Here is a 25729-nt window from a genome sequence, read left to right as displayed (position 1 = left end):
CTGACATTGCTGCCAGATGTGTCTGAGGAGACTGTTCTGACCTCTTTAGATTTAGGGTTTCCATCCACTGCTGAGGAAAGCAGAGGAATGTCCTGAGTTGTGTGTCCGTGATGGAATCCAAACTGTTGGGCAGAGATAAGGTTGTTTGAAAACAGGAAAACTTCATTTGAAGCAATGATGGCTTTGCTTGTAATTGCAAGCAAACTCACTGGCTTTTAGTTAATAGGATTTGTTTTTGCACCCATCTTGTGGACAAAAGAAGTGATGTCTGACTTCCAGATAGATTGGATGTGGCCAAAGGAGAGACTGAATAGTAGAGATGATGGGGAAGCAGAAACGGTAGAGCATGAGAGCAGGATTTGAGAACAAGGGCACTGATGCTGTCTGACACCATCGCCGAAGCAGGGTTAAGGCTGGACAGAACTTTCTCTCCCTTCTTGGGTGTGAAGGTCACAGTCGAGGAGACAGTGGGACATCTGGGTAAGATTGGGACAGAGCAGGATGGGTTGGGAGACGGAGGTTAGACGATCTGCCTGACCTCGGACTCTGCAGGACAACGGTTTGAAGTGAGGATCTGGGTGGAGGGGGAGCAAGCAGCAGAGACTGACGTGGCGAGCACCACCATCACTTGGAGGAACGAGACTGGTTCGAGAGTTCAGCTTTGAGATTTGTGATGTTACAAGCTTTACGGAATGAACGAATGTCACTATCGGTCAGGTTAGCTTTCCGAGCATTATTGCAACCTCACTCTCAAAATAATTCAGTGTCCCTGTGTCTAGCGGATGGGTAGGCAAGTTGCAAGATGGCATGGGATAAACCGGTGTGTGAGAGAAAGTAGACTTTTGTGGAAGTATTCCCATATGGGATCGATATCAAGTGATGTGGAGATGGTAGCCAAATCTCAGTGGAGCACCTGTGTCCTCAAGGAAATGTAAAGTAAATGACTGAATGTATAGAATGATTAATTGAGTTCTCGTCTGATTCCAGAATACACTTCTATTTGCTAAACTGCATGTTCATACCATATTTATGATTTGTTCAATTCAGGTAATTTGTTTATCATTATTATTATTTGAAAACATCCCCCTTCCCTCCCCCCTCTTTCCAATCCAAAGGATGGTGAATATATGTGCTTCCCTGACCGTCGACCAGCCACCCAACATCATTACCTGGTGATCCCCAAACAGCATGTTGGCCAGCCCAAGACCTTGACCCAGCAGCACGTGCCAATGGGTGGGTATCGCACCGTGCTGATCCTGAAATTCTCGTGGTTCATGAGGTTTAACCTGAGCCAAATTGTGAACGTCATAGTCGTAGACATAACTCATAAATTCTTCATGCTCATCTGACAGGTAGTATAGTGCACTTGACCTTGAACTGTCTCATCTGGATTTGATTTAGGCAAGGCTGTCCCTCTGATGTGAGTGAAGCTGGGTATCCCGATTAAAGTTCTCACGTTGTCTTTCGCAAAGATTAGGCAAGTCATCACCGGCACCCTGACAAAATTACAAAATTCCTCTCACCTTCAGTCGACCGTCGATCCTGGCCAACCGGTTAGTGAAAGACCTTGCGTCAAAAACATTCTTCCGGCTGACCCCACGATATGGGGGAAGAATTGGGGCCATTAATGATGTAGTAATTTGAATTTTAAATCTGATTTGTACCTTTCTGCAAATCGGCTTTTGGAGATTTGGAAATCTGCAAATCTCCAAAACATGGTCCCAATGAGACATATGGTTGGATGCAGTATTGGAAGATGCACATTTTGGATTTGGTTTGAAGTCGATATGACCATTTTAGCGGACGTTATTGTGAAAATAAGAATTTCGGTGACCTTGCCCTTGACCTTTGACCTAGATTCACCAAAAACGACAAGTGTCTAAGTTGGACCATGGCCGACATCTGTACCCAGTTTGGTCATGATCGCTGAAACGGTGTGGCTGCTACAGGGTAAATAAACACACAAACACACAAACAAGCAGTCATAGACTGGTACTTATGAAATCATCAACTTGACCTCTGATCTTGTCTAAAAAAAAAAAAAAAAAAAAAAGCTGTCTCTAGAGAAGGTAGCGACGCAAACCAGAAGTTTCTACGATGATTCTGTACAAAACCATCAAAAATCGTAACGTCGACCGAAGCAAAAATCTTGCTCCACTCAATTATTTAATATTATTTTATCAAAGTCACAAAACCGTAATATTCGGCCATCCACCAACAATCCTTGCATCATCCGATGGCTTCGCAAGTCAGGCATGCGATGATGACCTTTATTGGGATAAAAATGACTTTTAAACACCATCTTTATCGAAAACACCGTCAGCGCGCACACGGAAAACCTTCACGTGATCAACAACGCGTCTGTTCGAGCACGCTGCACCACGTGACGAGCTGTGATGCGGCGAGTGAAATTTTTTTTTTATAAAATCTTAAAACGTCTCCAAAACATCTGAATTTTACCAGAATTTTGACAACCGAGTTTTAAGCGTCCTAAGCGATCGCAAAAACCGAAGACAAAATTAAAATCGAAGTTAAAACGAACTCGTAACGTCGAGCAAAGCAAAAATACTCCATTTCTCCACATGAATTTATGGAATTATGTTTGACCTCACTGTGACCTTGACCTTTGACCGATTTTGACCAAAATCTAATCACCGCTAGACATCACCCTCCTGAATCACGTGGTGTAATTTGACATTGGTAGCTTCTTCCTTTCTCGAGTTATCGTGCCGACAAACGTATACACACACAAACAAACAAACAAACAAACAAGCAGTCATAGACTGGTACTTATGAAATCGTCAACTTGACCTCTGACCTTGTCTAATAAAAGCTGTCTCTGGAGAAGGTAGCGACGCAAACCATACCAGAAGTTTCTACGATGATTCTGTACCAAACCATCAAAAATCGAATGTTTTGGATGTTTGACCTCACTGTGACCTTGACCTTTGACCGATTTTGACCAAAATCTAATAATCGCTAGCCATCACCCTCCTGAATCACGTGGTGTAATTTGACATTGGTAGCTTCTTCCGTTCTTGAGTTATCGTGCCTACAAAGAAACAAACAAACAGAAGTCATCAATATACCTACGAAATCTAAAGATTTCGTAACATGAAACCAAGTATCCAACAGACAAACAGACACACACAGAATGACACAAACAACTGACCAACATAATTGCCGAAATCCAAAGGATTCCGGCAATTAACAATAGCATCGGGATATTGTAATTTTTTCTGTCTCCCGCTATCTCCTCCCCCTCCTCGTGCAACACAAGACTTCGAATAGCATCATTAGCTGGGGGTGCGGCTGTGCTGCTAATGCAATACCCCTGTTACCATTGCACTGGTACTCATCTTGCTCACCTTGGAAGGATAACAGGCTGAGTCAACCCGACATGATGTTAATTCAACAGGAATAACAGTCTTGAACTCTATATCCTAAAATCTTAAGCCAGCCACCTAACTATTAAGCCAACACCAGGCTTTTTAAAATCTCCTAAACAGTTGGGCAGAAATTCACCAAACCTGGTGGTTATGATCACCACATGGCACGAAGGTGCATGAGCAGTGTAATTTTAGCCCCACCAACTGGAGCGGTTCAAAAAGCCAAATACTGAAAAATGCAATTACAGGCACATTTTTAAACATTTTTGAATGAAACCTTGTATGTGTTTATGCAATCAACATTTGGAGAAGCAGGAAATGTGTAACTTATTTATTTATTTGAATTTGACCCCCGGTTCATGTCGCAGGCGGTGGGAACTTAGGGTCACATCTATCAATATTGGGGGGGGGGGGAATTTAACTCGAAATTTGATGTTGGGTCATTCATGGTGGAACTTTTTGACATCTTTGAACTCTACTTTAGGTGGGAAGTGTTGGGACTTGCGATGGTGGACCATCGACTTCACTGTTATGTAGTATTTATTGTTTATGCACATATTTGTCAGTGTGCTTGAGCTAAAAACACTTTGTTCACATATTGATTGTTTTACTACCATATTGTTTGAATTTTTTTTGGTATGAATAAAGTTAAAATATTGCCCTCTTCGTCATAACAACATTACATGTTATCAAAGCTGAAGATCACAAACTTTTATCACTCACTACAGTGACTACTTGTGTTATTTTTTTGTTTTAATGATTGACATCTAGTGGAAGGTTTGGTGCACATTGGAAGGTTGGTGCTGGAACAAAAGAACATTCCTTTTGCAGATGATGTAAGGTAAGTTAGTAGTTTTTGTTGTGGACGTCTTTACTGACATCCTTTCAGAGTATTTTTTTTTTGGTGTTGTTTCCTTTGCTTCCAAACTTTCTGTTGTTTACATGCTTCTGACTACTAATTGTCCAACCCAAAGGTTTGGCTTTCATTGGCCACCGTTCACCTCAGTCGACCACTTGCACCTGCATGTTCTGGCACCGGCAAGTCAAATGGGCCTATTGTCTCGGCTTGCTTATCGGCCCGGTTCTCCTTGGTTTGTTACGGTGAGTGTTCTGAGCGTGGCATGAGACGGTGAGATTGGAACGTTTATCTCTTTTGTATGGCATTCTTGTTTATTTGATTATCCAAGCTGCATTTTGTTTTTGAAATTTAAAATGGACAAGGATGTTTTTTATCACCTCGTTGGGACTGCCCTCTAAACCCGGCCGTATACAGAGGTTGCGAGTTAAACGAAAACACCAAGGACGCCGCCATTTGGGCACTTGCCACATTTCCACTCGCATTCATTCAATCAATCAGTTTATTGCTGAGGTTTGGAGGGGTGGAGAGCAGGATGGACATCATGTGTGTTATTTATTTGGCTTTTTATTTTATTTTTTGAACCTGTTGTCATTAGCTCATCTACGACAGAGTCGATGAGCTCTTAAAGGGAAACCCAAATGCAGTTTTTTTTTTTTTTTTTTTTTTTTTTCTGAAAACCATTCGTCTAATCATTAGTCTGAGAATCATTAATCATAGTCTAAATTGAAGGGGGGGAGGAATATAATTTTTTGTTTGTTTGTTTTTACCAATCGCAGTGTTGAATAAAAGCCCGAGTATTGTTTTTCGATTTCGCCAGTGATGTCACACTATGAACTCACGTTGATACAACTGGAAGTTTTACGTAGCGAACTCGTGCAGGTCGAGCTCAGATTCCGATCCTGATTCCAGTCATGAGCAACACTGATGGTACTCAGAATGTTGAAGGTGATCATTGGGATTTTGACAAAACTATTGGAGTCAAAATTGATGATTGAAACGCTTTCGGGGGAATTGTGGAACTGAATCGTTTCGAGCCTTGTGTGAGCGATTCGGAGAAAGAATACGGAAGTGTTCGTGAAGATGAAAATGCCGGTCACATGATCACTTCAGCTTGATAGGGTTTGATCTTTCTTTTTTTTTCCTTTCAGTTAATGGTTTATCAGAACGGGATTTTGTAATAATCGATAAATAATTAAAAGTGTGGACCTCAAATATCTGGGGCCTTCGCTCAAACCTTTCAGATCTTTCCATACAGGTTGCCACTGACAAACCAGACATTATCTGCCTAACAGAAACTTTCCTCTCCCAAGACGTGTCTGACTCCCAAGTATCTCTCCCCGGTTACTCCCTCTTACGGTATGACAGACCTGAGCCTCGTCCTGGTGGAGGTGTTGCTCTCTTCATCAAAGACTATTCCTCACTCTCCATGCACTGCTCTCACTCCCCCACATCCCCAGGAATACCTCTGGCTACGACTTCCCTCCACTCCCACCTCATGTTTAAATGTGTACTGTACCTTCTACCGAACAGTGATGACTCCATCTACACCTCACTATCCGAAAACATGGACGATCTTCTATCTTCTCATCCAAACTCTCTCTTCCTCTTATGTGGTGACTTCAATTGTCATCACGCCAGTTGGCTAGGTGTGGGTACCTCTCTCACCTGCCATGGCACCTCTGCAAAAGCTTTCTGCGACTCATTGGGACTGACTCAATCGGTCAACTTCGCGACCCGGATCTCAACCGATGGTACTCCATCTCTTCTGGATCTGATTTTGACAAATTTCCCTGACAATATCTGCTGTTCTTCCTTCGCTCCAATTGGTTCTTCTGACCACGTCCTTGTTAAAGTGGACATCTCTCTGGCTGTTATCAGAGAACCACCTCACCGCCGTCGAGTCTGGCATTTCACTCAAGCCGACTGGCAGGGTCTCCGAGCAGCCATCAAACTTACAGACTGGTCTCCTATCACTACTTTCTCAAACATCAACTCATCCTGGGAATTCTTTCAAAGAAACTTGCTCTCCCTCATGCACAGATTTATCCCCTCTCGTGTTCAGTTGTCCTACCCTTCCTCCCACCCTTGGTTTACTGAAGCTTGTAGTGAGGCAGTTGTCCTGAAACAACTTGCCTTTGCCTCATGGAAAGCAAACCCAACTGAGGGCAATCTCCGTTCTTTCCACAAAGCTCGGAACAAGTGTGTTTCTACCCTCAGGAGAGCCAGAAAACAACATCTGTCTCATCTCAAGTCTGAACTCTCAAACCTCTCTCCCTCCTCAAAATCCTGGTGGCGTTTAATCAAATCTGTTTCTGGTGTATGTTCCCCCTCCATCCCCTCCCTTACCTCAAATGGCCGCACTGCTGATTCCACACGTGATAAAGCTGAATGTCTAAACTCGGTGTTTGCAGCTCAATCTTGTGTCCTAAACCCATCACTATCTCTACCCACTTTACCCAGTCGCACCCAACTGTCCCTGGACTCTGTATCTTTTTCTTCTGACAAAGTGGAGAGCTTGCTTTCAAACCTCGAATCGGATTCTGCAACCGGTCCAGACGGCATCAGCCCATGTGTCCTCAAAGCCTGCTCTTCTGCTCTTGCTCACCCTCTCTCTGTTCTATTCACCCTCTCATTTGCCCAAGGTCATCTGCCATCTGCTTGGAAATCTGCTAACATCACTGCCCTGCATGAAAAAGGTGCAAAAACAGATCCCTGCAACTACAGACCAATCGGCCTTCTCCCAATCATCAGCAAGGTTATGGAATCCATCATCGCTTCAGACATGAAATCCTTCCTCTTCTCCAATGGCTTGATTTCCAATCATCAATTTGGTTTCAGACCAGGTCACTCTACCCTGGATATGCTGCTTCTGCTCTCCCATCAATGGATGGAGGTCCTCAATGCCAGACAGGAAATCCGAGCCGTATCCCTGGACATATCACGTGCTTTTGACACAGTCTGGCACCCTGCCCTACTCACCAAACTCTCTTCCCATGGTATTCAAGGCCATCTCCACTCATGGCTCGCAGACTTTCTCTCCTGTCGCAGTCAACGTGTGGCCCTAAATGGAGTTCTTTCATCCCCTCTTCCTGTGCAGGCTGGAGTTCCTCAAGGTAGCGTTCTGGGCCCTGTTCTTTTTCTGGTTTTCATCAATGATCTCTCCGACTCTCTGGAAAATCCTCTATTTCTCTTTGCCGACGACTCCACCCTCTGCCGTACCATCTGTCATCCCTCAGACCGGCAAGCAGCAGCTTCTTCGCTCACTGCAGATCTGGATAAAATCACAAACTGGTCCAACACGTAAAACATGTCTTTCAATCCAGACAAATCTTACACTCTCACTATGTCTCTTCGAAAGGACCGTTTAGAAAACCCCCCCCATCCACTTTCTCAACAATCCTCTGGAAGAAGTCTTTTCTTTAATGCTTCTGGGTCTCACTATCTGCCATGACCTTTCCTGGGAAAGTCACATTTCCAACCTCGCCTCAAAAGCCAGTCGCCGACTGGGAATCCTCCGTCGTGCAAAGTTCTTCCTCGGCCCTCTTGAGCTCCTGACCACTTACAAAGCTTTTGTCCGTAGCCTGATGGAGTACTGCTCTCCCCTCTGGGCTGGTGCTCCTGCCTCCCACCTTTCTCGGCTTCATGCTGTCGAAACCAGGGCATTTAAGATCATCGGCATCTCCCGCAATGAAGCTGAGTCTTTGGGCCTCTCACTCAATCACCGCAGGTTGGTCGGTGGTCTTTCTGTCTTCTACCGACTCATCTCCAGCCTTGCCCCCCCCTGCTCTCTCTGCGATTTGTCCCCACCACATTTCCACAGGGCGCTCAAGGTCCGCCAACAACCCCCTTCTGGTAAAACTACCAAAATCACGAATCACTGCTCATCTTCACTCTTTCATTCCTCTTTTTCCCACCTTTGGAATAAACTTCCTCATTCTATTCTTTCCCATTTTTCCATCCAGGCTTTCAAAACAACTGTTCACCACCACCTCTTATCTTCCCCCATCCAAATCCTCGATCTTTTCTACCCCCGATAATCCACCCAAGCCCACTTCCTTCAATTCCCCTGCTTTCCTTCCTGAAAGTCCCTGTAATGTCCATCTTCTCTTCGCCATGTTCCCCGTCCCATCCCCATCCCTCTCCCTTCGAGAGTTCACCTAATGTGTCTGTTCCCCACTGTTTTGTCTCTTCCACTCCCGCCCCTCTTGTCTCATGCCTCCTTGCTGTGAGCTGTGTGTTAGCTCTCATACGAGCCTCGACCAAGGTATACCAAAAAAAAAAAAAAAAAAAAAAATCGGTTTATATATTACTCGAGCAACAATACCCATCATCACCCGACAGGATGGACACTGCCCTGTACACTCGGATATCGTGGACAATTGGGTGACGAATGGTCTGTCCCACCATCGCCGACTGATCAGGTGTCATGAATGTTACGTGATTGTCCCATATGATACTTTTCCCGGACGCCATTTGTGTCCTTGCCGTGCCCCACCTTCATGTGCATGAGGTGTCAATGTCCCTCCCCAGTGAATGAGGATTGTGGAGGAGAGGAGGGTGTGGGATGGTGGTTGGATATTGAGGAGGGGGGGGGGTAACCTGAAAGTAATTTTGTGTCCTTGGTCAAATAATCTTGGAGGGGTACATGTTTCAAACCCTTTCTCTCCTATAAATACATGGTGGTTCATTTGATTTGCAGAAATTTGTGTTGATAATATAGATTGTTTTTTGTTGCTCTCATGGTAACTCCTGGGCAATGGCAACAGGTGTTTGATTCACCACTCAAATCGCCTATGTACCTATGCTGGTATCGATAATGATGATGTTTCAGTTTCAAGCGATGGCTGTTTCTTCCCCTTGATCATGGGTATGGCATCCCCTCTCAATCATGGTGGCTAAGCAAAAGATCTCGCTATCTCTGTTGTTTCATAAATGTTCTGTGCACAAAACCCAATGCCTTGGAGGCCCGATCCACGCTTGGGTATTTCGGACAAACTTCATCCAATTTCTGGCAACTCTCAGATCTTTCGGCCATTGGTGTAGCATGAAACCATCTCTGTTTGTTTTACGACAAGCAGGACGCATCAATGAGGCATGTATGTAGAGATTTGAAAATTATTCACCGTTTGAGTTGAATTGTACCATGATGTAACCCGTAAACAATACGGAAGTGGTGCTCGCCTTTATGGTGAGACATCCTGGGTATTCGTGAAGAAGAAGATTTTGTCTTTTAATTGCAAATTTACATGCTTTATAAATCGGAAAAAGACACATCATATCTATTTTGTAGGGTATCCAGGGATAGATTAATTCAGGGGTGGACTGACGGTATTCTGGGCCCTCAGGAGGGGGTGGGGAAGGGGTCTTTGCCCCCCCCCCCAAGATAGAAATTTTGAACGACACTTGGTGTAAAATAAGTTTTCTAAAACCAACATTTTGTGTATACACGTGCAGAATAATAACGAGACCGTGAATTTAAAACAAATATGTACACTGTAATGTATGAACCAGAAATTGGTGCACCTCGTGTTGCAGGGTAAAGTCGGCTACAGAACGTGCATTACAGTCCAAAGTGTCACGCAATGTTAAGCATGTCATAAATATGCATATCATGGAGCAAACGGCCTGAAATGGAAAATAATAAAATGCACACATGAACAAAATTATTATTTCTCTGTGTGCCGTACCTGAAGATTTTGCTGCGGAAAAGCAAATGGTCACTTTAGCCCTAAACAATGATCTAAAATAAAGGAGATAGCGGGACATTTGCACCGACCGAGTCAATTCGCACCCTCCTCTATTATCATCATCGTCTTTGAAATTGCATAACACTGCAGTATTTCTCTAAAGGATTAGCAAAACGTACATGTGAATATGGTTAATAATTTGTTTTTTTTTGGACAAAGAGGGTACAAATCCCTTTTTTGTAAGGCACATTTATGGTTAATAACCATTTTCTGTAAAATTTGAAACTATAGCTTTAACAACAGTAAACGTTGTTTGTTTAAAGCAAGCAAAATGTTTAATATTGTTGCGGATCCAGGGTGGTGGGATTCTCACCCGACTCTTGGCGCCACCCTCACCACCGACGTCTCCGGGGTTTATAATGCCCGCCGGCTCAGCACAGGCCTCGGGTCACGTGTCTTCAATCGTGATACCAACATAATCCTGAACCTTACCAGTTGGGGAAATAGAACCCCGGTTACAAACTGGTTTTGTCAGATGCCGAGCGTTTTCTGCCAGTCTGTAACCATTTTGGTTTTATATGCCAATCGAACAGATCGTTCCTCGACGCGAGACAAATTAATCCATAGCGGCAACTTCATACGAACCAACCAGATTTATTGGGGAACCTCAGGGAATACGACACAAGCAAACCATTCACGACAATGTTTTTATTAACAACCTTTAACCCGTTCTTAACTAGGGAACCATGGACTACAGGTTTCGAGGGGGTCGCTACCGAGATATGTCTTGTACAACGTGCAGACAAGACGGACAGAGAGCATGCATGCAGACAAGACAGAGTACTTGGTGATGTTTCATGGATGAGAGGAAAGTGTCAAAAAGCACGAATGTCGCTTGTAACAAGCGTATGTCCACGGATTCAAGCCCCCAGCTCGAACTCGCCGCGTGGCAAGATGGCGGCGCCATCCTCTTTCTTTTCCGCACCGCACGCCGTCTCCGCGCGCTCTGACCCCGCGCAAGGCTGACGGCACAAGACCGCCAGATCAACGATGGGCCTCAGCCGATCTCTCCCAAGGTCCTGCATACAAATCCAGGCCTGGCCTGTTCACCAGACAAGGCCCACATTGAGGTGCCGGGCTCCAGCAAGCAAGCAAATGTGTCGAGCCGTGAGGTGAGCAAGGACTGTCAGAGGCTCTGTCGTTTCCTCTCTTGCCTTCCCGCCTCAAAGCCCGACTTCTCAACTCCGTCCTCTCAGTTTCTTTCTCTGTAGAATCACCTTTTCTTTCCTTCTCCACACTCGCCTCTCAAAGCCGACTGCCTCTCATGGCAGAATCACCTCCTCATAAGTCGATCGTGCAGGCCGCCTCTCCCACTGCCCAAAGAGGCAGACTCCACGTGCAGACAGCCTCTCTTACTGCCAAAAATGCAGACTCGGCACGCTCAGGTTCAGCATCTCTCCCGGCAGATTCCACACTGTCCCTCCTTCGTTCGCTCGCTTTGAAACACGAGCACGCCTCGAGAGCGACTGTTTCCCCAAACTCAACCCTTTCTCTCCACAGTTTATCTTTCGTTCGCTCGCTTCAACCCCGAGCATGCCTCCTTCAGCGAAGCCGACAAACTCCTCCCCTTCGCTCCACCTCCCTCTCCAGGCCACTCCCCCTCAGCTGACTGGGCGGGGCCTATCGTTTGGAGAGGGGGGGGGGAAGAAGAGGGAGCTCGGAGCCCGCAGCACACCACCACTGTGCGAACACTAAAACATGCATCCTACACCTCTCGACTCACATGTAACGTCCATTTTACCAAACAACCTAGCTAAACATGCATTTAATGGGGGATCTGAGCTAATCCTATATTCAGTCGTCCAATAAGGGCCATTTCCGTAACAATATTAATATTTATTTGAGCACAGGCTCTTTGGCCAGGGCTCTCAGTCGGTGCCCGAATGCCCGACTGCTCATTCCACCCCTGGATTAACATTGAGGTGGTCTGAGCTTTTGGGGTCCCCTTTAAAGGCAGAATGTCAGTCAGTGAGTCCATTAAAAAGCAAATCTTTTTAAATTGGTTTATTCATTTTTTCCTCACTCCTCCGAGGCGGCTCAACAGATTGTTTTTAAACTCGACATGATGATTCATGACATCGATGAGCAAATGCTAATGGAGCCCTTTTTTATTTCCATCCATGTGGTGAGATAATTAACTTAAAATGTAATTGCGTGAATATAACGAGCTAATAAACTGAAAATCACCCACTGCACCCCAACTACAACCGCCCTCCATTGAGAGGCGAGCGCCTATCCCACTTGGAATAATTCATTTTTATTGCTTTCTTTTGGGGGGGGTGGTGTCCAGATGCTTTGTAGGGTGGGAAATTAAACTGACACAATGTTTGCTTTTTGATGAGACTCTGCATAGACATAACAATTGTTGCACATGCATACAATGAACCTCTTGTTCAACATATTATCTATCTATAATTCCAGCAGTGTGTGTGTGTGTGTGTGTGTGTGTGTGTGTGTGTGTGTGTGTGTGTGTGTGTGTGTGTGTGTGTGTGTGTGTGTGTGTCCGCTGTTTCTCGACAACCACTGGTCCGATCTAATTGAAACTTGCCAGGTATATTGCTGGGGACCTGAGGATGTGCCTTTTCAAGGTTTGATATTAATCGGACAAGTGCTTCCCAAGTTATGGCCATTTATTTACCAAACCAATGGGAAGACACGTTGTTGCGTGGGCGTGGCCGATGGGAAAGGGAAGCACAGCCACGTTCCCAATTACGGGTTACAACGTAGGGCTTCCGGAGAGTGATGACCGTGTATTCCAATAATTTCTCTTATGCGCATTTATAGATAAACATAATGGCCCAAGTTATGATCGTTTTCATATTAGACGGTGTATAAATTTCGGGAACATCAGAGTGCTGGTATGCTCCGAACCAGGAAGTAAATTTTTTTTCTCTCTTCTCTTCTATTTTTGTTTTTCCTTGCCACGACATTGCGAAAAGGTAAAATACATTGGCGCTAATTGAATAATTGGGTATTAAAAATAAATTGCGAATAATCGTAACTGCGAATAATATCGAACTTCCGGGTCACGCACGTACGGGCACGTGAGAGCGAAGAAACGGCCTGTGTGGTTTATTTATTTATTTATTTATTTATTTATTATTATTATTTTTTTTTTACGGGCGCGTACTAGTTAAAACAAACAGGTCTTGGGACATGTTTGTAAATATCAAAATCGGTACAATTACCCACTAATTTGCTTCAAACGTGACTTCAACCTTGAGCAATAATTATTATTTTTTGTGACACTTTAGCAATTTTCCTCGCTTTCGCTGAAACATTGTTCAAGAGTCATCTCAGGTTTGACTTATGATTGGGTATATGTTGAGTTTTTATTTTTACTCATCGACTTGTACAAAATTGGAGCACACCGAATGGTGAGATGGCCGGGAGGGTAAAAAGGCAATGCGTATTGTCTTTGGACACGAGCAAAGGAATGGAGAAACTAGGGGAAACTGTAACCTGCAAGTAAGAGCGTTGTATTCGGTAGGGTTAATGGGAATAGAAAATATTGTGGATAAGGATGGAGGACTGTTCGGCTTATGGTTAAAAGTAGAATGTTGTTTTTTGTTTTTTTAACTTGCGTAATCCTACTATTGATTTGCCATTGGTTACTGGCTTTGACACTAACACAAACATTTATTACAGACCCGAGGCATCAAAAAGCTACATATATTGAACAAACAGTTTCAAATGGAGTACCTTGCTGCCATTAGAGCATTTAAATTGCATCAGACATGGCAATAAATGTGAATTGTTGCTCCCAGCTTGCCAACTCGATGACAGAAGATTTGCATTTTTGCTGCCTTCATCCCTACCCTGTTTGGAAACTTGTGTTGGCGTGGGCAACTTGCTCGTCTGCTAAAATAATCCAATCAAAGATGACTTATTGCAGATTACCAAAATCTACATACCATTAGACCCTCATTTTATGTCCTTACCTTTGTTATTTATTATTAATGTGTCTGGAACACTGCAGGCCTCAGATTTAGGTGAGAGAACTTTCAAAGCTTTCTCAGGAGTCTTGTCACTTTCCAAATCTGATGAAAGATCAGGGAAGTTTATTGTCCTGCCCATCAGCCGAGTGACATGCCAATTGTGCGAGGGAGGGGAGCGAATCGTCATCGGTGACACCAGTGGGCGAGGTTGTAAAAGGCTGGCGCAGTATGAATCGGGGCAGAGAACTACTTGGACATGACACTTGGAGACTGATAGGAACGGAGCTCGTGGGCAGAAATCCACTCCCATTCTACCAACACCATTCCTCATCCTATCGACACCATGCCCACTACACCGAGTTGACCCAGGCCAGAACGATTGACTCATTCAAGCAGGTGATCCTGAAGCAACTCTTGGCTTTGGCCTAGAACTCTTTTATTGTCTTGTGAATCCCCTCATCTATCTACTGCTGTCACATGAAAGAAGGCCTCAAGGACTTTGATAATTAAGTCTCTGCCGTCTGTTGCTTGGTTTGTTCCATGGGTGCATACGCTGGTAAGGGTTAAGTGGGGGATAGTTTTATGAATTGGATCCATTTGATTATTGTTTGCTTCTTGTATACTAAAAGGGGTGCCTGACATTGCCCATGGCTGTTCTAATAATGTTGGCATTTTTATCATACTGTTTGCACATTGCCTAGCATCTAATTGATAAAAAAGATGGACATCAGAATTGATGACGAGCATACGTATGGCATATAACCGCGTAGCATACTGCTGCGTGCATGTTTGTGTAGCATGTTATATGCTGTGCTGCTAATTGTGCAGGGGGTACTGTTGTTGCTTGATTAGTGGCATCATCTATGGAAAAATTGTTGATGGATGCAAGCCGAGGCCGAGTTCCTCTAATTAGTCTAATATATATATATATAGATTTCTGACCCTTTTGCTTTTGTTTCATCCATTTACACTTTACATACACTTTACGGACCTGACTTGGTCACTGGCTCATCCTGCTTGCCCCGACGGTTTCATCCTGTGACTGAGTAAATCATGCTAAAGGTAGAGATTGGTCATGTTCTTGTACCTTTAGAGTTCCCAGCATCACATGGTTTTTGGTTGCTCGGCCATAGGCAAGATCTATCCCATGATTACCGTCAGCACGGGAATGTTGCCTTTGGACGCAAGGATCCTGCAGGAGGTCTTTGAGGCAAGGGACTAACTTGGTCGCTCAGCTACGCCCCGGGTCACACAAGCTGACCGTTAACATTATCATACTTGGTCATGTTATGTCAAATTTTTTTGACGTGTGTGAATGGGAAAAAAAAGAAGTGTATTGATTATTTCATTTACTGCAAGTTAATGAAATATGTGCTAAATCAGAAAAAAAAAAATGAAGCTAAATAGATTAATTGGGCTTAATTTTAACTTTGAAAAGTTCTTCTAAATAACTTCTAAAAGTGATATTTATTTATTTATTTATTTATTATTTTTAACCCTCCAAATTGCTCAATGTCGGAGCTTCGGGTGGGCTTGGTGCCCCCAGATCCTTAGCCCCATTAAAAGTTAACTCCTAATTCAAACTAAATGATGTACTATTTCAAAAATTAACAAGAATTGATTGTCTCTTGTATGCTTGCAAAAATGGTAAGTTGAGTTCTGTGTATTTTTATCTTTTTCAACAATCAAACCAATCCTCAAATCGTGTGTAAATTTTAAACAGAGCTTTTTCACTTTGTTCCTCACGTGCTGTGGGCATACTCTTATAATGACTGCCTATTCGATGTATCTCGTGAATCAGACAGCGCAGTTCAAGATTAACAAAACAAGGAATACCCAGCTACCGCAGATGTACACCTTTGTCGCTCTAAATAACCAACATACTTGACTTGTCCTATTTTGTGAGAAGTACATGTTGCTTTGCTGTATTTGTTAATTGGATTTTTCCATCACTGGTACAATAACAACATGAAGTATGAAAGACCAACTGCAAGTAATGATGCCAATGGTGAGCATGAATGCAAAACTAGGCCGACATGCACTTATCGTTTCCAATCCAGATGGCAGTAATTAACTGATGAGCTGTAAAGGGCAAATCGTCGCTTTGGAGTTGATGATCGACGAAGGTTAAATCTATTTTCTTCTGACATTTTTGAATCGGAAATAATGAAACTAATATTTTGTTTGAAATTATCTTTCAAATCAATCAAATTGTCTGCAAGTGAAACCGGGATGCTTTTCTAATTCTATTTTTTTTTTTTCCTGCATGTAAAATTGTGTATTGTTGGTCATTCCTGAGGCATAAGCGTTTTGATACGATTTTGAGGCAATGATCCAGCAGATGAATGAACAAATCTGAATAACTTGTGAACTTTTGAATTTGAGCTTGGCAGGGTGATGAAACATTGGTCATTAGAAACAACAAGCAGTCCAGGTTAAACTATCAATTCTGACATGCTCACGACTTGTGGCTGTGAGATCCTCGCGACCTTTTCGGATACAGTAAGACTGGTTGACAATAAGTCATATAGTCTGGAGTTGGACAGGGTCTCAGTCATTTGGAGGTTGTCCAGGGTTCAGTGGCTCAAAGCTTCACAATTTGGTCCTTGAAACAAAATCCTAAAGAAAAAAAAAAAAGTGGAGTTACTTTTGGTTCTGGGAGCACTCTGTTCCACATTGTAAAACCTGGAAAAGATTATGAGCAGGTGCCAAATAACCTGTACAGAACAATCTTGATACCTTTGCAAAGCGTAGGATAAATGGACTCGGCCTAAAAGGCGTCTGCACTGGGTTGAATACCTTCATTCAGTCAATTTGTATTCTACTTGTGGCCGCCGGTTGCATCATTACTGGGAGCTTTGGGATCCCCCGAACGCAGTGCCCCCTGTAGGTTAGAACAGGAATTTGGAATTTGTGCAGGGTGCCAGCAATAGCTCACCACCTCTTCATGAAGGACACTGTGGGATCTTTAACATCCAACTAATGCCAACAGACGGGACTCCCAATATAACGTCCATCCAAGGGACGGCACACGCATTAATGCCTCGCTCTGCCTGCGAGACACCAGGATGGCAGTATGTAGTTGGACTGAGATTTGAACCTGGGCTAGATGGCTCACAGGTGAGTGTGAATACCTCTCAGCCATCTTGCCAGCCCAATACCTTCATTTGTGTAGCGTAAAATCAATTAGCTTGTCTCGTTACAAGCTACATGTAAATATTAATATACGGTGACTTGTAAGGTTAAAAAAAAACAAAGGTGAGATGAGAGGGAAGAATACGACTCGAGGCTTTTGAAATTTCTCGTTTATTTGAATCTCATGGCATGCATATTCCATCAACAAAGTATTACCTGCAACTTACCAAGACAGCTCTGCTGATTTGGTCATTTATTAGGTTTTATTCTTGCCACGGTTCCTGTAGCCTAAGGCACTGACATCTTTGTTCTGGTTTGTTACAGGCTGACTGGTTGCTGCAGAGGTTAAAGAAGATGCCCGAGGACAAGGGCAACACAACGCAAACAGGTGTTGCAGAGTCTTAAGTTTGGAACCTTTGGCAACCGGTTGTGGTTGTTTGTACATTTAATTGATGCTCAAACACGATGCTTTTCATGTATTAATCTTTATTGGCAGTAACAGCCTGCATATAGCATAATTTCCTCTTCAAACATGTCACAACAGTGGCATCGTATGTAACAGGCATTATTTGAAATGATGGCATAAAACAAAGTGTGCAAATATTAAGAATTGGTCCTGCTTTAAATGCAAAGCATTTATGTGTTTGGTACTTCCTTTCCAAATGGTGGTCCTAAAAATGTGCTGAAAGTTTTGTTCATGTGAGAGTTCAAAAAACATCTCTATAATGCTCTTCCTCCTTTGTATGCATCACTTGGGTGTGGCTGTGCCGCTGATGCAATGCCTCTATCACCAGTACACTGGTAATCATTTCGCAAATCTCAGAAGGATGACAGGCTGAGTCGACCTCACCTGGTGTTAATTCAACAGGTAAAACGGGCTTGAACTCGGGACTCTTAAGATGCTGAGACAACACCAGGCTTCTCCATATACTGACTATGCCACAATGGCCTTCGTAAACCGACAGAAGAGACCTTTTCCCAGAAGACAAAGCACTGCACTTTGTACACACTCTAGCAATACATTGTATTAGCAAAGTGACTGTGACGTGGCTTTAGCAAAGCGTAAGGGGCAGTGCCAACCAGAGTTGCTGTGAACGAGGGTGGTTGTGCCATGTAGAAAGCCGCTATACTTGTCTCAACTGAGACCAGGCACGCAATTGTTGCATTGGAATGCGTTTCTTCCTTCAGCTTAACGGCTTTGGTGAATGCTTAGCTACTGTGCTGACTGGGTTCTAGAAGCCATCCACATGGGTGATCATAGACTTTTTTTTTTTTTTTTTTTTTTTTAAATTAACAGCGACCTTCTGAGCTTTGTGTAGAAATCATGACAGAAAAGTATTCCAAGTCCAACACCAGAAAGCTCAAGTGACCAGATGGAGGATTATTGAAAGTGATGTGGTGAGTTTGAGCTATGGTGCAGGTCGCTGTCCAACCAAAGTCTGAAGATGCCGTTGTGAATAGAAGGGGGAGGGGGAAACACCACTGCACAGAACCAAACATTTTAAATCATTGGTGAACTTCACGTGAAAATGTCCACTTTATTAAACGAGGTTTAATATTTGGCGATGGCATACATTGGGTTTTTAATCATGCACTGGATTTTAGTGGGGGGAACAACAACAAAAAAAGACAACTTTTGTATCATTATACAAGGTGACCACAAAAAACATTATCATCCACTGGGACCATACTCTGTGCAGAGCGTTGGTGCTGCTGAAGCAGTCTCCTTGGCTATTGGACACAATCCTGGTCGGGTCCCGACTATAACACAGAATGCCAGCATGTTGGCACTCATTTTGCCGACCTCAAAAGGATGACAGGTGGAGGAACCAACCCCACCTGGTATTAATTCAACAGCCAAATGGGATTTGAACTCAGGATCCGAGGATCCCAAGCCCATCAACTGAACCATTAGACCAACACCAGGCATAAAAAAAACATTACCCATACAATTTAATAAACCTTATTTTTTAGTCCCCCACACTTTTTAAAATGAGAATGATCACGCTGTGATCTCAACCTGACGCAAATCCCCCCCCCCCCCTCTGTCCACTCAACTCTCTTATCCGTCCTTATGTCCCATGTGTCAATGTGGTGAAACCTGGGTTTGAGAATAATAAAAAAATCATTCCCCACTGCTCAGATTATATTCTGTAATCTCTCTCATTAACCTTGTGTCGTGTCTGTCCCATATTCAGTGATTCCAAACGGGGGATTTACTTTATATCTGTTACTTTGGTTTTGTTGTGTGTGCGTGCGTGGTGATTTTTATTTTTTTTTTATTTTTTTTTAGGGAGTTGCATATGGGCTTCATTAAACCTTGCATAGCTTATAGAAAATAAGACATTCAAAAAAATCTCAGGCGCATGCTGTACTACCCTTGTGTTCTTCGGAGGAACCAAGAACAGTAATGCCCTTATTTTCCGGTGTATGATCCGCACTTTTTCATCGGCACAATATGGTAAAAGTTGGTTTTGCGGTTAATTCACTGGTCGAGAAAATAAATCATTCTTAAAAACGATCAATGCTGAATTTCAGTTATATTCTTTTTTTATTATATTATATTCTCACACTTTTAACACTTTTTTGTTTGTTTGTTTTAGCAGTCAAAACAGCTGTTAAGCTAAATTTCACCATTGAAATTTTGAAAATCGGTTCAGGTTAAGAATGTGTACAGCGTTTTGTTAACCTTGCGCAGAAATTACATGAATTAAAAAACTGGAGACACCCAGAGTTTAGGTGCGTGCCGTATATAGAGCCTCACAGCTGAAAACGCCATTAAACACAAAAGACTAAGAACGCCTGGTCTCACATCAACAGAAGAATCATTCACAATAGCTCGAGTCTTTGGCAAGGACACTTGCAGATCGAGTGTATAATAACTTTTCACACTCCAAATATCGCAAACAAGACAAACAGTGTGAGAGCATCCTTCACGTTGAGCCGTGCACCAAACCTCTTGTAACTCACTCTCAGCTCCACCCCTTTTTGTCCTGCCTCCATTAGATGGAAAACTCACTGGTTACGTTAAATGAGCGACCGGATGCTATCCGGTCTCTGGAAGGAAAGGACCGCGACAAGTCTAATAACGGAGCACCCACCTCAAATAAGCTTGAGCGCAATGTGACTCTCAGCACTACTGGTCATGAGAAGGACCGATTCACCGTCGTGCTCACCTGCACCGCAGATGGTGGCAAGCTTCCCATGTTTGTCGTGTTGAAGAGGAAGACAATGTCCAAAGACGAGTTTCCAGCCAGCGTCATTGTTCGTGTGCAGCAGAAGAGGTCGACAGACAGATTGGACTCTCAAGCCAGGACTGGACTGGATGGTGGTCTCTCTTGACGACAGAGCGTGCTAGGTCTGGATGCGTTCATTTGTCACAAGACCGACTACACCAAAGGACAGGCTCCGTCGCTGCTGGTCCGACTGGATAATGAGTGGAGAGAAGAGCTACACGAAGAGCGGGAGGATGAGAAAGGTCAACCTTCCAATGATTTGCGGCTGGATCGTCAAGGTGTGGGAGGAGATAGTGTCAGACATCAAGCGAGCATTTCTGAAATGCTGCATCTTCAACATCATGGACCGCACATAGGACAACATCATCTGGGAGGAGGCTGCAAATGATGGGGACAGTGACGGGGACTTGCTCTACCCTGATTCGGACAAGGAGTTGCATGCCGTCTCAACGAGGAAAGCATTGATGATGATTTCCTCGGGTTCAGCTGAAAAGCTTCATCAAACCCAAACGGCCCTTTTCAGAACCGCAAATCCACAAGAAATATGTGTGTTCCAGGTATGAATCCCTTTTCTTCCCTTTTCTCGTAACAAAAAAATAAATAAAATCCTCTGATATAAAAAAAAATAAAAACTTCTTGGTGTCTCTCCTCTCTCTTCAACTTCTTGAAAATGAGAATAAGACTGTTAGATGAAATTAAGTGGACATAGGAGTAAGCATGTTGATACCACCGTCACTTTGTATCGCACAAAGTTAATGTGCAAATGTATTTCGATCTAGATCAGGAAATAAAATGATCAATATATTCATTTCTTTCGAGGGTGAAAAACATGGGTGTGGTTAATACACCGGAATATATGGTAAATGGGTGCCATACACGTATAGGTTAAAACCAGTCGGTACGTAAATCTTCTTGTGTACCTTGAAAATGAAAATGCGTAAGATAATGTGCTTGTGTGTGATTGATTTGTTTTAAAAAAATTGTCGTCCCCTTATTTGAACTTTTCTAGAGCATTACCTGGTTCCTCCTGAGGTGTGAAGCGTGGGGATTTATAATGGCGTGCCATTATGTTCACTCTGTTTAGCTCACCTGGAACGTAGAGAGCTTATGGGATGGTGTGTCATCAGTCTGTCCGTCCGGCCACAAGTACTTTCAACTTCTTCTTCTCTGAAACTACACATACGATTTTGATGAAACTTTACCATAACGTTCATCACTGTATGTACCAAAGTTTGTTCAAGGCATTAAAAAAATTAGGGTCTGAGGGGGGTCTACGGCAGGAGTTTATGGGGAGGTTGGTAAGGGGGGGGAGGTGTGAGGTTGCTTGATCAAAAAGATATTTAACCTCTGCCATCGAAGATGGACGGAGGTTACTGTTTTCACCCCTGTCTGTTTATTTGTTTGTTTGTTTTGTTTGTGAACAGTATTATGGAAAAACTCCTTGACGGATTTCAACGAAACTTGGTGGGGGATTAGGTATGGTCCAAGGATCATGACATTAGATTTTGGACTTCGTCCAAAGTCGAATATGGCTGCTATGGTGGCCATTTTGAAAAAATATTTGAATTTTTGTTTTTGCATTTCTACATGTTTTAAGTGATTTACAACCCCCCCCCCCCCAAAAAAAAAATTTAGAGAAAAAAACCAGAAAATTTTGCAACTTTTTTTTTCAACAAAATTCCGATTATTTTTATTTTTTTATTTTTATTTTTGCATTTCTACATGTTATAAGTGATTTCCAACAAAAAAAACATGCCAAAATTATAATTGCGGCTGATTTTGGAACTTCAGGTGGATATACCCACGTAACATCAATTTGTCTCAAGGAATCTAGTTATGATGAATGAATTGAGTATGTAAAAGGGAAAGTTGCAAACTTTAACTCTGTGAGCACTGTTGATGTCAAATTGAATGAATAGAATATCAGGTTCACTTGAGTGACCGAGCAGTATTGGCGGCGGAGGTTTTGCACTCTATCGAGTGCTCCCCCTCTAGTTGCTTTCTTATTTGAAATGCCACACACACAATAACGATGAAACTTGACCAGAGCCTTTATCACCTGTGATGTACCAAGGTTTGTTCATGCCATTAAAAAAAAAAAAAAAAAATCCATAGTTATTTACTTTCTTGTCCATTACATATTTTGTGGGTCATCCATGCCTACCAGTGGTTCCCTGGTTATCTTAACAAGCCGCTACCAGGTGAGCTCCCAGGGGTATTGCCTATATTTATTTATTTTTTTATTGAAAATGACATTTTCTTTTGTGATCACATTTGCTTCATGTGATCCATGATCACTCTGGAAATTTTTAGATGGATTTGTTCAATATCATTCTTTTGATTTAGTTGGAGCACATGCTCCAGATATCAGCCTCCACATTGAAGGTGCTCTTGCATTTGACGAGAAAAAAATGTTGTATACTACGACACATTTAACTGCAGTGATTGAACGGATTTTGTCAGTTATTGCTATTTTGAGGTCATCTTTGGATTGTGGTCTTCATTGGTAGATGTTGCCCTTAAGCATCTAACCATGAACTTGGTTTGAGACTTTTTGAAGGACTTAATTCTCAGTTATATCTCCCCTAAAATTGATTTTTCTTTATTTACCCAGGGCATATTGAAAAAACATGGGGCGATCTCGACGAAACAAATCTGCGCACTTGCACGAACTCCACTTGGAGCAGTGCAAAAAGTAAGAGGATAGTTATTAGAGGTCAGGTCGGGACCGTATGGAGGAAGTTGTATTTTCGGAAATCGGGTTGGGCCATAGTATGGAGGAAGTTATTAGAGGTAAGGTCGGAACCGTTATTTTGTGGTCAAGTTTATTTTTTCCACAATTCAAAATACACAACCATTCCCAAGAAGACCAAACGGTCTCCAAAAATCACAAAGCAAACAGATTAGTAGAATGACAAATGAGTATATAATAATAATATGAGTGAATGTGGAGGAATCTATGTAAAAGGCAAGGCTTGTAGGATATCGATCCCTATTAGTTACATGCAGTACACTTATTGTAAAGATGTAATTCGAATGTAGGAATAAGAAAAGGTGGAGATAGGGGTGGGGGTAAGGGCAAATACTGACATAAGTTACACCATTATCTTGACTTTAACCTCCTTCAAACACTCAAACAGAATAAAATATTTACGAGTCCATTCTATACATGGTCAACAATAATTTAAACGTGTTTAGATGTATGTAAACTGGCAGTTGACTTGACATTCCAATCTAATGAATTCCAAAATTTGGGTTCAGTAAAAATTGGTTTTCTTTGCAGAATTTGTGGACTTGTTGACTTTGTTAAATACTAAAAAAAAATTGAAACATTACTCGAACTGTTCAATATCGAACTGGAATGTTTTATATATTCTTGTATTCTAAATTTTATAAATCGGGGCAATGTCACCTGGTAGCATCAGGGAACCACTGGTCGGTGGCGTGAATGACCCACGAAATGTATAAATTAGCCGATGGTTTGAACAAACTTGTTAGCACCATGCAGAGATGATTCCGACCAAGTTGCATCTAATTGGGTGAATCCTTTTTGAGAAGTCAAAAGTAGCAATCCTGGAATCAGTGACCTTTTCACCTTTAAATTGCTCTCATTAATATGCATTTTTGATGGGATTTACTTGGCATCAAGAGGCCTTGTTCCACAGAAATTCTACAAAGTTTGAAGATGGGACTTTTTGTTTTAGTGTTATGGGTGATGATGGTTGTGGTGAAGTTTCATCAAAATCGTGTGTAGTTTCAGAGAAGAAAGCAAGTACCTATTTTGAGGGGCCAAATCTGGACCCACTTTGACCCCCCCCTACCCCCATGTGCCCTGTTAGACCATTGTGTTTTTGTTTTTTAACACAAAAAAAAATGTGACTAACAAACTTTGGTACATCACGGGTGATGAAGATTGTGGCCAAATTTCATCAAAATTGGGTGTAGCTTCGAAGAAGATCCGAGTGTTTACATACTGACTGACTCATGGACAGGGTCTACCGTGGAGGGGTGCTACCATGCGATACTAATGTCCCACCTGAACTATGTTCTAGGTGAGCAAAAAATGGGTACCTATGTAAGGGACACCCCCGATAATACACATGGATCGTGGGACGAGCCATGATGCTTTCACTTCGATGCCATTTACAAAATGCTGTCCCACCACTTCAAAACTGGGCATGCCTGATGAGGATACTAATGGCAGAAATTGACGTGGCTTCGTATAAAATCCTTGTTTGGGCATAAAAACTATGGAAAAGCTTTATTTTGTGAGAAATTTTTGCAATTGTATTTGCACAGATTAATGTATGGTCGATGCATGAGCAACATTTTGGAAACAAAATACACAGTTTCCGAAGAGGTCTGCACAACTCTTGATCTTTAATCGTTACATCGTGCCAAAATCTAGAGGGTGCAGATATAATGAGGAGCAAGCCATTTTGACAATCGTCCTACCTCGCTATTAATATCTCACACAACAAGCACTCCATATGCCGTGGGTCGTGGATGTCCAACAGGGTTGCGGAACAATGCTCGGGCTGTTACCATGGCATTCTGGAAAATAGGCCAGAGACCATGCATAGCCTATTGGACAACGAGGCAAGTGCCTGATAGTCTGATAAGGAGAAGGTAACGCATGCAATTTGTAAATCATTTATGGTCAATAGTGATGTGAACCTGTAATCCGGCTACTCGGAGGCTTGGGTTGGAGGATCGCTTGAGGACGGGAGCTCTGCGCTGGGCCGCGCTATGAGAGAGTGTTGGGCAGCCCGGAATCATGTGTCACCAATCCTTATCCCTGTGTCGTAAGAGGCGTCCAGGGTTGCGTCAGGAAGGGCATCCGGCGTAAAACCTGTGCCAAATCGGTATGCGGATCATAACGGATGATCCACTGTGGCGACCCCTAACGGGAGCAGCCGAAAGACTAACAACAACATTTATGGTCAATAGTGTTGAGTCCCTTTATATACAAGTTTCGTTCAAATTAATCTTATTACTAACATTTTCAGGTATTTCATAACTTTAACACTTTGTAATTGGTTTTTCTTCGATCTGTCTCCCACTTCCATCGAGGAACAAGACATGAAGGTTTACGCTGTAATCAAAACGTCTCTTGCCAGCTCGTCAAAACAAAACAAAATGCTGTGTGCACATGAAGTGTTCAAAGTTGGCAACTTTAATCGAGCAGGCAAAAAGAGTAAAATTTAACAATACTGTTGCGAATTCGCGCCCGCCGGCGTGCGAACTGCCGCGTAACTCAAATCGCAGCACGTCGCCCACCGGACGGACAATTCTGTCATGACCCTCTCGGAACAATGCTGGGAGCTAGTCACGGGTGGGGGTTTAACCTCACCACGACCGTGCCAATTGCCCACCCGCGCAGGATAGGGTTGCTCGCCAAATTCGATCTACCGAAGTACCTGCG

At 42.9% G+C, this 25729-nt stretch overlaps 1 protein-coding gene across 5 annotated transcripts in view; it reads left to right on the top strand.

Annotated features, from left to right (window-relative positions):
* The window catches only part of HINT3 (histidine triad nucleotide binding protein 3), a 38405-nt gene that overhangs the window by 1788 nt on the left and 10888 nt on the right, over positions 1–25729 (top strand). For 3 of the 5 annotated variants that reach the window (XM_085845582.1, XM_085845580.1, XM_085845584.1), the window contains exons 2-5: positions 1116–1233; positions 4161–4230; positions 4364–4490; positions 17393–17456. In XM_085845582.1, the coding sequence (XP_085701708.1) occupies positions 1116–1233; positions 4161–4230; positions 4364–4490; positions 17393–17456 (379 nt within the window). Of the gene's footprint in view, positions 1–1115; positions 1234–4160; positions 4231–4363; positions 4491–17392; positions 19211–21388; positions 21511–25729 lie in introns of those variants that run through there. The other 2 variants (XM_085845581.1, XM_085845583.1) reach the window with 2 other exon arrangements.

The sequence above is a fragment of the Eptatretus burgeri genome, chromosome 11 (assembly GCF_056783735.1).
Source record: "Eptatretus burgeri isolate ZD-2024b chromosome 11, Ebu_testis_v1, whole genome shotgun sequence".
Taxonomy (NCBI): Eukaryota; Metazoa; Chordata; class Myxini; order Myxiniformes; family Myxinidae; genus Eptatretus; species Eptatretus burgeri.
The sequence above is the reverse complement of the archived record's forward strand: the minus strand, read 5'-3'. Positions and strand labels throughout refer to the sequence as shown.